The sequence below is a fragment of the Mus pahari genome, chromosome 7 (genome assembly GCF_900095145.1).
Source record: "Mus pahari chromosome 7, PAHARI_EIJ_v1.1, whole genome shotgun sequence".
In the NCBI taxonomy this organism is placed as follows: Eukaryota; Metazoa; Chordata; class Mammalia; order Rodentia; family Muridae; genus Mus; species Mus pahari.
The window spans coordinates 49,990,816-50,003,654 of NC_034596.1; the positions used below are offsets into that span (position 1 = coordinate 49,990,816).

Genomic DNA, 12,839 nt, shown 5'->3' on the forward strand with positions numbered 1-12,839 from the left:
AGGGAGGAGGAGAGGGAGAGAGGGAGGGGGAGGAGGGGAGAGAGAGAGAGAGAGAGAGAGAGAGAGAGAGAGAGAACTTCTTAGAATGACTTATAGGCTGTGGTTCAGTTAATTCAACAATGGCTGGCTGGGAATGACAAGTCCAAGAATCCAGTAGTTGCTCATTCCCTAAGGCTGGATGTCTCAGTTGATCTTCAGTGTATGCTGGAATCCCTAAGAAGTAGACCACATGTAGCTCAGGAAGAAGGAAGACCAAAGTATGGGTGTGATGGTCCTTCTTAGAACAGGTAACAAAAAACTCATGGGAGCGAATACAAAGACAAAGTGTGGAGCAGAGACTGAAGGAAAGACCATCCAGAGACTGCTCCACCTGGGGATCCATCCCATATACAGTCACCAAACACAGACACTATTGTGGATGCCAAGAAGTGCATGTTGAAAGGAGCCTGATATAGCTGTCTCCTGAGAGGCTTTGCCAGAGCCTTACAAATACAGAGGCGGATGCTTGAAACCAACCATTGAACTGGTCACAGGGTCCCCAATGGAGGAGTTAGAGAAAGGACTGAAGGAGGTGAAGGGGTTTGCAACCATCAACCAACCAGAGCTCCCAGGGTCTAAACCACCAACCGAGGAATGCACATAGAGGGACCCATGACTCCAGCCGTATATGTAGCAGGCATCAATGGGAAGAGAGACCCTTGGTCCCATGAAGGCTCGATGCCCCAGTGTAGGGGAATGTGAGGGTGGGGAGGTAGGAGAGAGGGTAGGTGGGTGGAAGCATACCCTCATAGAAAAGCAGGAGGAGGGGCGAACAGATATGGGGGGGGTCTGAGGGGCAGAAATCAGGAAAGGGGATAACATTTGAAATGTAAATAAATAAAATATCCAATAAAAATGACTAAGCATAAAAAGAATAAAGTAGAATCTAATGCCATTGAAGGAATAGACTTGTTAGCAAGGCGAGAAGAGCAAGCAGGCAAGTACCAGAAGCTTCCTTCTTCCATGTCCTTACATATGGCTTCCAGCAGATAGTGTGTCCAGGTTAGAAGTGCGTCATCGCACCTCAAGACCCAGATTAAAGGCCCGTGTCTTCTCACCTCAAGATCTGGATTAGAAGTGGATCTTCTTACTTCAACTTAAGCAAAAGAAAGTCATCAGACGTATGCCCTCTCTTTGGGGGTTTTAGTTTAGTCAAGTTGACAACCAAGCACAGCCACCACACCGAGCGCCTCTCAAAGTGGCAAGAGCCGTGGGAGCTTAAGTGGGCTATCCATGAGGTAACAGTCCCATCCGAGTGGAAGGAAGGATTGTAGAAGACCACGGCCATCACACGAGGCTCTGTTGGCTCTTTGTGATGCTCAGAATAGTGTTTGAGTTCCCTAACCTGCATCCTCCAGTAAGTACCCTTTACTCTAGCTCTTTATTCAAATGCCCTAAGGCTCTAGTCTCCATTCTGAGTGCACTATCTCCTTTCATGACTTTGGACCCTTAAAGAAATCAACGATTCTGCCTCTGGAGATGGCTTCACCTCCCAAAGTCATACTGATCACCCCAGTTCTGTCTCAAACACCACCTCTGTCAGCTGTGCTCTCTCCTCTGCCTTCAGGTGGTTATTTTATTTCCGATTACAGGGTCACTTGGCAGAGACCTTTATCTTCTACGCTGTCCTCCCTTAGAGGAAGAGACTGTGTTTTGTTTTCCTTCTACCCACAGCAGCTGTAGCTCCTCAGCTCTGATCAACTCTCGGCAAATGTACAAATGATAAATGGGTGGGTGGACAACACACGTCGTCAACAATTACTTGTCTAATGCTAGTCTTGGTCCAGACACTAGCAAGGTGCTCAGAATGCAAAATTTCAAGGATGCAGACACAGCTACTTTTAATATTTGAAATTCAAAGACAATCTGAAACCATATCAAGATCCAAAGTAAGAAGCTTACATATGCATGCATTGTGTAGGACAGAAACCTGGTCTTGAAATAAAGAAAGCACTGTTTCAACAGTGCCATTGAGAGAAGACTCTGTGAGAAGTAGCATATCAGGTGCAAGCTGAAAGGTAAAACATTATCAAAAGAATGTTCTAGAGAAAGGGAATGATATATGGAAAATCCACAAGACAACAAATCCCCAAAATTTGGAATGTTTAAAGAATTAAAAAAGGCAAATATAATTAAAGAAGGTAAGAACATGGCCGTTAAGAGGAAGAATGTCAAAGGTCTAGCCTTGGCAAGAAATTGCTTAGCCTGTAGCAGAAGCTTGTTTCTTGGGTCTGAGTAAGCCAGGAATGAGCCAGTTCATGTTTTATAAGGACCACTCTTGACAATGTCAGTGAAAATACTTGGAGGGATAGAAGTGACTGACAGGAGATACACTCTGGATAATAATTGTTTTAACAAAAGTAAGACACAATGAAGGCTTGAAGGAGGCCGTAGCAATGCCACCTCAGAGAGACCCGTGATGTGCTGTGGAGGGTGAATCCCTATCATAAGGGTTGACTCATGGGAACGGAAGACAAGAAGTCAAGATGACCTTTTAGCTTTAGCTGTTTGTTTAACAAGGGAGGGCCAGGTATGGGAAGAATTGAAGCATTCAGAGAATTCGAAAATGCAGAGTTAACCTTTTTAGACAGAGGGACCTAAAGCAATCTAAGTCAGGTGGCTGGGGTAAGGCGCAGAGGGGGTGTGGCTGAAGGCATTACTATCTAGACAACGCTTAAAGCAAAACTTAAGGCTATGAAGGAGAGTCCAGCCCGAGCTCGGACACACCAGTGGTCTTAGCTGTGACACAACAGGATCAGCTGGGGAACAGTGTTATCAGTGAGTGTGGGGTGTTGGAGAAGACCTGCGGTACACCACCAGAAGATTTACTGTACCTGGTGCTGAGCTGTGCTAACACCCAGGCTGGTGGGGGGGGGGTTCTCTTCTCCTGGTGTCCTCTGTGCCAGGGGATTCCATTCCATTCTAATTTCAACTATTGCATCTGAGTTAGTATTTAAATTCCAATAGTCCTACAAGATCAAAGATCTTTCTCTGATTGGCCCACCAGTGTCTCTCTCTCTCTATCCCAGTTCACTCACGGTATCTGCTCAACATCTCTGCATCCTGGAAATGAAGAGGCACACCCACCACTGAAGTCTCTTTCTACTTAAGAAAAAAGTTCCTTGTGAGGCTCTGCCAGTGCCTGGCAAACACAGAAGCGGATGCTCACAGTCAGCTATTAGATGGAACACAGGGCCCCTAGTGGAGGAGCTAGAGAAAGTACCCAAGGAGCTGAAGGGGGCTGCAACCCTGTAGGTGGAACAACAATATGAACTAACCAGTACCCCCTGAGCTCGTGTCTCTAGCTGCATAGGTAGCAGAAGATGGTCTAGTTGGCCATCATTGGGAAGAGAGGCCCCTTGGTCTTGCAAACTTTATATGACCCAGTACAGGGGAATGCCAGGGCCAAGAAGTGGGAGTTAGTGAGTAGGGGAGCAGGGCGGAGGGAGGGTTTAGGGGACTTTCAGGATAGCATTTGAAATGTAAATAAAGAAAATATCTAATAAAAAAATTAAATAACGTTCCAGTCCCATTTTTAACTTATCTTTAATATCTATCAGTTTAACTGATAATAATAAACTTAATATCTAAGTTTCCATATGTGAAATACAGGGAAGTTTTAAAGTACCCACAGTTATCCTAGATGATAATTAAAACTCTTTTATTCAGAGAAATAGTGACACTGATTTTAAAAATGATATTTTCTTCAAAACCATCTCCTTCAAAGTTCTGTTTGGATTAAAGTATAGTAGTACAAAATTTGAGAGAGTCTACACATCTATAAAGGAATTTAGAATGGCAATGCCACTCAATCTTAGCAAAACAAACAAACAAACAAACAACCATATTTAGTTCTATTTTCATCAGCATATCTCGAATGAGTTTTTAACTCATTCGAGATATGCTGAAGTGGAAGGGACCTGAGATGTCTAGTCATCTGCTCATAGTAAAGGGAATTTTCTATGTAAGAAAGAACTTAAGTAAGAAATAAATTATATTCTGAGTTGTTTTCTGGACTCTTTCACACACTACTGTTAGGATGTTTCATCTGTATACAGAAATGGCTGTGGACCACTCAAGGATGAAGGCTGACTATTTTTCTGAGTGGTGATAAGTCCTTGCTCTGTCTTCTTTATGAGCCTTTTTGTGAACAGCAGCACACACTGGAGAGCTCACTGCCCAGAATCAGCCCTGGCCCTGAACGTTACTTAAGTTGACAGAAGGCTCCACAAGGGTGTTCCGAATGGCCCAGATGTGTTATCCACAGAATACCCAGTCTGGGTCAATTTCCTCATTGTGCCCCTTGACTGCTGGTGGAGGGGAGGTGTAGTATTTGGGAGATTGTTCTTAAATTCTTTGACTGTTGTTTACTGTCTCTGTTATCTTATTTGTCTCAGAAAAATTTGACAAATGCTCTTTAAAAAGATTTATGTATGTATGTATGTATGTATGTATGTATGTATGTATGTATGTATTTGAATATATGTTTGTATGTGTGTGTGTATGTGTGTGTGTGCATGTGTGAATGTATGCTTATGTGAGTGAGTGGGAAAGGGGGATGCATAGAACTGTGTATGAGAAGCCCAGAAGAGAGTGTTGATCCCTCAGAGCTGGAGCCACACGTTTGTGGTGTTCTGGGCTTGTTCTGTGGGTCTTGGATCAAAACTCTTACCCTGACAATTGTGAAGCAGGTGTCTTCAGCATTCAGCCATTTTATAGACCTGGGAGGCTCTTTACAACATTTTCAAATCATTGATTAGCTTTTTTCTTTAAAATATATTTTTAGGGTGCTGGAGCGATGGCTCAGTGTTTAAGAGCACTGTCTGCTCTTCTAGAGGTCCTGGGCAACTTAATATATTATATGTAGTTCCTTTTTCCAAATTTGTGGTGCTTGAAATAAAATTCAAGGCTTCACCATTCTGGGTAAGGGGTCTACCACTGAGCTACATCCTCAGTCCCTAACGTAAGTTTTTCCTTTAATTTTTAGTAATACAAAATAATTACAATGTTGCTCCATCCCCTTCCCTTCTTCCAAATCTTCCCATACATACACCTATAAAGTCTCTCCAACACAACTGCTTCGACAGGAGCTGAACAAAGGCAGCACTAGGTATGCCCAAATGGGCAGGGAAAGCCCAGGAGATCCCAGTCCTACAGAGACCTGCAGGCAACCAAGGGATGCTGGAAGCAGGAGAAATGGTCTTCCTCAGGAAAGAGCACACCAGTTAGCTATGCAATAGCAATGGTAAGCCCTGAAAGCTGACATGCATGCAACATTAGAGAGACTGAGCAGACTATATGTAAGAATATATGTATACATATAGATGATATATATGTCTATAATTCTTAATCCGATTGAATCTCTTCTTATTCAAGTCAGTTGGTTTGAGCAAAAAGAAAATCTAGATGGACAAATAAAAACTGGCTTTGAATGTTCTGAAACTTTAATACACAACTACAGTTATTTGAACATTATCTTTTTAAATTCTCCATGGAAATTTAGAGCATTCACAACTACCTGCTGGCGAAAAGCAACATAGGCTTTCTAATGGTTCAGGCCCTCTACACAACCACTGCTTTATGAGACTCCTCTTTTCTCCATAGCTGAGTCTTAAAAACAAAAGTCCAGACAAAAGGCCTTCATTGGCTCTGGAGATTAAGAATAGAAGGTTGTGTCTGGCTTAAGTTCTCTTATATATTAAAATGTTCTGGTGACTCCCCAATAGCTGAGCATTAACTGTTTTTCTAGGAAAATACACAGTGGAATTATGAAATCATTTGAAGATTGATCAGAACTGCTAATGGATGTGTTTGATTTTGTGAAGCATACTAAAAAGAATCCAAGAGTACCTTGGTCATCAGCACATGAGAGGTCAGCCCTGCCTCCTCCCCTCCATCACAGAGAAGCTCACCCTTGAAGAGACTTCTTTTCCAGTCTCAGTTGTGTTCTAGGGAACCCAAAGCCACAGGGATCATGACAGTGGCAGTAAATAAAGCATCTATCCCATGCGTTTCTGGGCCAAAAGAGCTTGGCATGAAGAAGAAGAAGAAAGAAGAAGAAAGAAGAAGAAAGAAGAAGAAAGAAAGAAAGAAAGAAAGAAAGAAAGAAAGAAAGAAAGAAGAAGAAGAAGAGAAAAGGAGAAGAGAAAAGAAAATGAGCATTAATTGAAATTAATTACTTTCTTTAGTGAAATTACTTAGTTTCTTTTGCAGTGAGCCCCCATGAGTTTATGAAAGGTAACAATTCAAGTCTATGTGTAAAAAAGTCACTATACTCATGATTTAAAATTATTAAGATAATAGTACAGAGTAAAAAAATGCAATAAATGAAGTATATTACCACTATTAAATATGTAGTAGAAATAGTAGTAGGCCTTTTACTTCTCCCCAGTGAAGAAAATAAAAAGTCATTCAGAAAAGAAATAAAAATACGTACATGAAATATCCCAGTATTATGAATTGGAAGGAGACTTCTTTTAAAAGGCTATGCATGCCAATACAAGGAAGACTATTATTAAGGAATTTCACGGAATTTTTATGTAAAGTTTTATTGTGCCGTGTTATGATCTCGGGGTTAGTTTGTGATATTTACTGAGTCTTCTGAGAGTTCATTTATTCAGGTCATATTTTCAGAAAGAACTTCTAAGATTCAGATCTATAATGTCATTCTGTGATGTGCCCAGCTGATCCCATTAAACCCAACCCTGCACGTGCGGTATAACGATGTGAACAACTCCCTCTCCTTACGCTGTTCCACCTCACGTGAAAGGCACTCCTTCTGAGTGATTCTCCTCTGCTTCTCTCTCCAGGTTGAGGCTCAGCTCTGCTACCTGGAAGCGCAGAGAGACGCTGTGGAACAGATGTCCCTCAAGCTGTACAGCGAGCAGTACACCAGTGGTAGCAAGAGGAGAGAAGAGTTTGCCGACATGTCGAAAGCGCATTCGGTGGGAAGCAAAGGGTAGGGGACTATCCTTTCTGTCATTTTAGGCTCACTAAGCTGCTTTGTCAGTGACATTCCTCTGGCGGGTGTAAGGCAGGCTTTCCTTCCCAGCTAGCGCACAAGGAAACGCTCCGTCACAGTCACGGGCTGGAGTTAAGAACTGAGGGTTTTATCGGCCTCCACCACCTAAGCCAAAACGTCTGACCTTTGTTACTGTCTGTGAAAGACAGCCTTGTGACTTAGGAGTGCTTTTGAGACTGTTTTGTTCACAACATTGCCTTTTCTTCTTCATGGATTATTTTCAAAATTTATACCCCCTCCTCCCTCTTGACATCATAGTTTATGTTAAAGCCTGCTTATGGAATTTCTGAGCATTCAAACTTCACCAGAAACTTGGAAGAACATAAGATTGAGATCTAGGAATTGTTTAGAGACCACGGTTTAGCCACCTATTTTCACACCAAGTCAGCAGGAACTATTGACTAGTTCTTGACTTTAAAATAAAAAAATTTTTAGAGGTGGGCAGTGGTGGCACATGCCTTTAATCCCAGCACTTGGGAGGCAGAGGCAGGCGGATTTCTGAGTTCGAGGCCAGCCTGGCCTACAGAGTGAGTTCCAGGACAGCCAGGGCTATACAGAGGAACCCTGCCTTGAAAAAAACCAAATATATATTTTGGGAGGGGGACAGGGTCTCATGTAATTCAGACTGGACTTGAGCTCAGAGAATAGTAGTAGGTAACCTTGAACTCCTGATTTTCCCACCTCTACATCCTGAGTGCTGAGGTGACATGCTACTGTGCCTGGAAGGACTAACCCTGTGATGTTGATAGTGTGTTAAAGGAAGAAACAGTGTCTATGATCCATGAGCAATTTTATTCAGCCTGAGATATATGGTTCCACTTAGATACGATTAACTACCCAGTCTTCAATAGTTGTCATGTGTTTAGGTATTTCTGAATGTCTGGAAAGCTATACAGACATTGCCCAGCGCATTTATATTTCTCTGTTTTCTAACTTGATTCTAATATTGAATTAATATTGAATGGATGATCATTAAAGAGTAAATGTAAGGGTGAAATTAAATTATTTCATGTTTTAATAAGCAGTCGTCTTTTCACTTTTATACTTGGGCTGGACAACAAGAGTTAGACATTATTCTCTGAGGTTGCATTACATGTTTATAGTATGATATAAATCTGTGCAAATAGCATTGTCCAGATTATTCCCCAAAATATTCTGCAGCAGAAACCTTTTCTTGTACTTGAGTGCATTTTTTGTTTTTTGTTTTTTTTGTTTTTGTCTTTTTTAAGACAGGGTTTCACTGTGTACCTCTATCTTGGAACTCACTACATAAACCGGGCTGGTCTTGAACTCAAAGAGATCCATGGGCTTCTGCCTCCCAAGTTCTGGAATTAAAGGTGTGCACCACTACACCTGGTTTGCATTTATCTTTGAAGTACTTCAATTTGTAATGGACTTATAACCCTCATACAAACTTGTGGGTTAAATTAGCCCATAGATTAGAGATTATGTCCTATTCTAAAAAATTCAGGGTATAAGAATATAAGATAAATATTAGAGACATAATTTTGCTTAGAAATGGGAATAATCCATATGGTGTTTTCTACACACAAGACATGTTATATATTTAGTTGACTTGTGCTACTTGACTCAGGAGACTCAGAATTTTTCTATTCACTAGAGGGTAAGAACAGAAGCAATTGAAAAGGGAAAAGGTTAACTCTCAGAGCATGAACGATCAGCTGCTTTGGGACCTTAATGCTTTAAGTTCCCAAAATGCCTGAGCCGTCTCCCATGTGCATGCAAGCTCAGACTTTAGGTCACATTGTCATGTTTTCTAAAAGCCTGGGGACTGAGCAGCACCACGTGCTTCTGACCTCAGATTCCAAGGACCCAACCTGTGTACTCACTCTGGGCTCCATGCATCATAAATCTACCCTGGGAATTGCTTAGTTAGCAACAAGCATTGTTCTGGGATGTGGGAGGAGGTGAACTTTCCTGATAGCCTTTGTTTATGCTCCTTAGGATGCTGAAGGCTGCTCATTGTGCAGAAATTTAAGAGCACACTGAAGGAAAGCCAGCTATTTAATAGCTAGAACAGAAACCTATACTGCCTTGTAGCCCCCGTTGACACACAGAAAAGCACTGTTTGAGAAATCCCCGTGGGCGAGGTTATCTGAGGTGCTTTGCCCCCAAGACTCTGCTCCCACAGTCAATTCTGTAACTCAAAAGCCTTAAAAACTCAGCCTTGTAAAATTATTTATTCCAATGATAGATAAACTTCATTAACCATTACATAGCACGAGTACTGTTTCTGATGAGCAAACATGGGAATAGTGTGGGTTTTGCAGGGTCTATATTGCAAATGCACATATCCAATAGGCCAAAGAAGGCATTAAGTCAGTAACTCCTATACTTTCATTTTCTCCCCATTCTTACATGCATGCCCAGATGGTGTGTACTAACATAGTTGTACAAGAATACTTCAGAGAAAACACAACTGCCACAATGAATGGTGCTCTTAAATTTCTACACATTTTACATAATAAAAATATTCCTTTTGAAATGAATTTATAATCTCTCTGGCTTGGCGAGATGTTTATTAGGGTGGCATATCAAAGTTAATACCCAACTATCAGTTTTCTGGTTAGCAGTCCTTGGTGGATGTGGTGGGAGGATTTTCCTGAATGCAAAGGCCCATGTTCTGGTGAGAGCACATGCTCATCTGTGGGAGATACATATGTATACATGATGGGCTTATGGATCCTATCTTGGAACCGTGACTCCTGGATGGCCTGCAATATATAGGTCTCTGTACTCTTCAAGGAAATAAACACTGTCACTTTTTTTTTTTTTTAAGTGAGGCACAATATTGATTGTTTTGTTACTTTCAACAAGCAATTCTTTGCCAAGGGCCCACTGTGGTTTGGTGTTCTAACTTAAACTCATCTACAACTTGTACTCTGTATGCTTCATAAACAGGAGCCATCTCTTTTTTTTTTCTTCAGGTGTTTCTTCTTATAAAGCGGTTGTGTGATTCCACTTTTCAAGTAAAATTTAAAGCTGTAGTCTAGTGTATTAAGGAGCTATGCACTTACTGAGAAAACTTAGTTGATTTTTAGTCATGCTTTTTGGTCAACATATAAATCAGGGAATTAAAACGCCAAACAGCTGAATGATTCTCTAGCCCAGAATAGAAGAGTTAAGATGGAACTTAAAAAAAAAAAATCACAGCTCAGAATCTTGGGTCATGAACATAATGGCTACTGGGTGTGGCTGCATGCCTGTTGTCTCAGTGGGAGAAAGAGACAGATTGGATTTGAGGGCGCTCTGTGAAACAGCAAGATCCTGTCCGAGAAACTACAGCATCAAAGAGCAACAACAAAACAAAAACATAAACCATCCAAAAGTCATATTATCTCCTCTCCAAGGGTTTGATCTGTACCCTGGACAGGCTTTTTATCATAAACCCTGCATTGTACAAATTCCATAGTATATAAAACTTACCATGGAAAAATGCAGCAGTCTGAAGGAGATTTTATTCCACAAGGATGTTTTTGGCAAAACCCTGCACTACGGTGTGTATGGCACATGCCTGTGAGTTCAGCTACTTGGGAATGCTGAGACAGGAACCTCACTGGAGCCAAAGACTTCAAGAGGAGTGAGACAATGTGTCCAAGAAGTGAACCGAAATCCCCAGAAAACTCAAATTCACTCATTAATCTGTCCAGCATTTTTAAGTGCTTTCCGTAGTCAAGCTCAGTGGGAAGTGGAGATTGGCTAGGAGAAAGTGGGGTGAGCTTTATACTTGAAAACACACAGTTTAGTTTTAGGAACAGGCAGATCTATAACCAAAGTGGTAAAGTATTGAGTTAGAAACATGGGAGGGTTAGAGGCCGGCTCCTGGACAGCAGAACTCAATTTGGACTATGTCCAGAAGAACAGGAGCAGATCTGGGAAGACAACAGGGAGGGCCCTAGAGGTGAGAGAATTTCTCAATGTAACCTGAAAAGTCCTTGCTGAACACCTGCACAGCCAGATCATAGCTCCACCTTTAGCTGTGCAGTAGGAGAGGGGAAACGGAGTTCTCAGAATTTATGAGATGGATGCAGGAGGCATAGCCTAGCTGTCCCTGCATTCGGTGCACGTCTCCTTGAATCTGTTATGCTGCCCGGAACGTGCTAGGTGCCCATATGAATAAGTAGCTGAAACTGATGTGGAGCAAATGTCTAGAGGGTCAGTCACTAGATGACTAATGTTTCCTTACTCTGGAAAGCAAGATAGAATGCTGAAGGAATGGAGAGACACATTTGAGAAGGAGGTTAACTCCAGCTCCTGGTTTTAATCATTGTGTGTGGTCTTAGCTATGGTCACCAATGGAACCTCAAAGCCAAAAGCATCCTCTTCCTCCACTGCTTGCCCCAAGTGCTTAAAATTCTCATTCTATGGGTGGTTTGGAGTGGGCGTGGGTGGGTGGAGTAGTGATTCGGTCTAAAACTTATTACTTACTAGGAGCCTATTTCAGTGTTTTTTAAAGTGTGGTCTCTGAGACAGCAATATCAATGCCTCCTATGAATTTGCTAAAATGCCCTATCTGGATTTCAATTAAACCTATAGTGTTGGAGAATTTGAGAATAGACAGTATAGGCATCCTAAGTGAACAAGCTTCCAATAATGATTTCTGGAAGTTTGAAAAGCACCGCTTTGGACAATGAAGTTTTTTTTTCAGGTCAGGAGTTAATATAAAGTATGCTAAAGAGATGGAAGACTGAAGATATAATAATTTAGACAGTCTTTGGAGGACTGTCGGATACAGGGAATGAGAGAGGGAGAGGCACTCTGATGCCCCAGGTGCTCAAATGATGTTGGTGTTACTAAAGACTTATTGCATATTGAAAACCTCTTAAACAGAGGCCATGCAAGACATTGGGGCTAAGAATGGCATACTAGAGCTTTTGATAGACACATATAACTCAATGGAGGGTCCTACAGGCTTGGAGATACCAACAACAGCAGAAAACATGTTTCCCCAAATGAGGTAGCATGTGAAAATGGCTAGAACAGTCAAGAGAGCGCACATGACAGAAGTGACAGTATTCTAGAGACTGCGCAGATGACTCAGTAGGATGAAGTACCCGATCGGCAAGTTCAAGGACTTGCGTTCGAATCCACAGTCCCCACTTAAAAACTGGGCATGGCCTTGCAACCCTAAAACCCCAGCACTGTGTGGGGTATGACGTCAGAGACAAGTGGATCTCTGAGACGTCATAGGCTGGCTCAGCTAGCCAGAACAGTGAATTATTTCCTGTTCAGAACAGTGAATTATTACGCTGTCTGTGGCGATAAGGTAGAGCATGATGATACTTTGTAAACCTAGAATTTCTAAAGAATAAATATTTAAAAATCCGCAGCTTCTTACCCATGATATTAGATATACTCAGAATACTTCTAACTACACAAAAAAATATCTATCTCTAGAGAAAGCTATGAGTTCTCTCTAATCGAAGTTCAATGAGAATGTGAATCAGGTTAAAAATTAAGACTAGAATTTCAGTGGCTCCATGCTCCTTTATGGCTACACAACCTTGATTAAGACTTTTAGCCTCTCCATGGTTCATTGTTGGTATATAAAGTGGGAATCATTATTATAGTGCATTTACTCCGGCAATTTTTTGCAGCAAGAAAATGTGACGATTCATAAGAAAATACAAAAATATATGTGAAAATCAGTTAATGAATTATTTACTATGCAAATATTGCATTTATGGGAGTAGCATGAGATACTGGAAATGCAAAAAAATATAAGAGATTTCATCTTGAAAGTCTGGATGGAGTGACA

General features: G+C 41.4%; 1 protein-coding gene across 5 annotated transcripts in view; it reads left to right on the forward strand.

Annotated features, from left to right (window-relative positions):
- Akap6 (A-kinase anchoring protein 6) overlaps window positions 1–12,839 on the forward strand; it is a 432,548-nt gene that overhangs the window by 290,229 nt on the left and 129,480 nt on the right. For all 5 annotated transcript variants that reach the window (XM_021201844.2, XM_029540880.1, XM_029540881.1 and 2 more), the window contains one exon: window positions 6,849–6,997. In XM_021201844.2, the coding sequence (XP_021057503.1) occupies window positions 6,849–6,997 (149 nt within the window). The remainder of the gene's footprint in view (window positions 1–6,848; window positions 6,998–12,839) is intronic.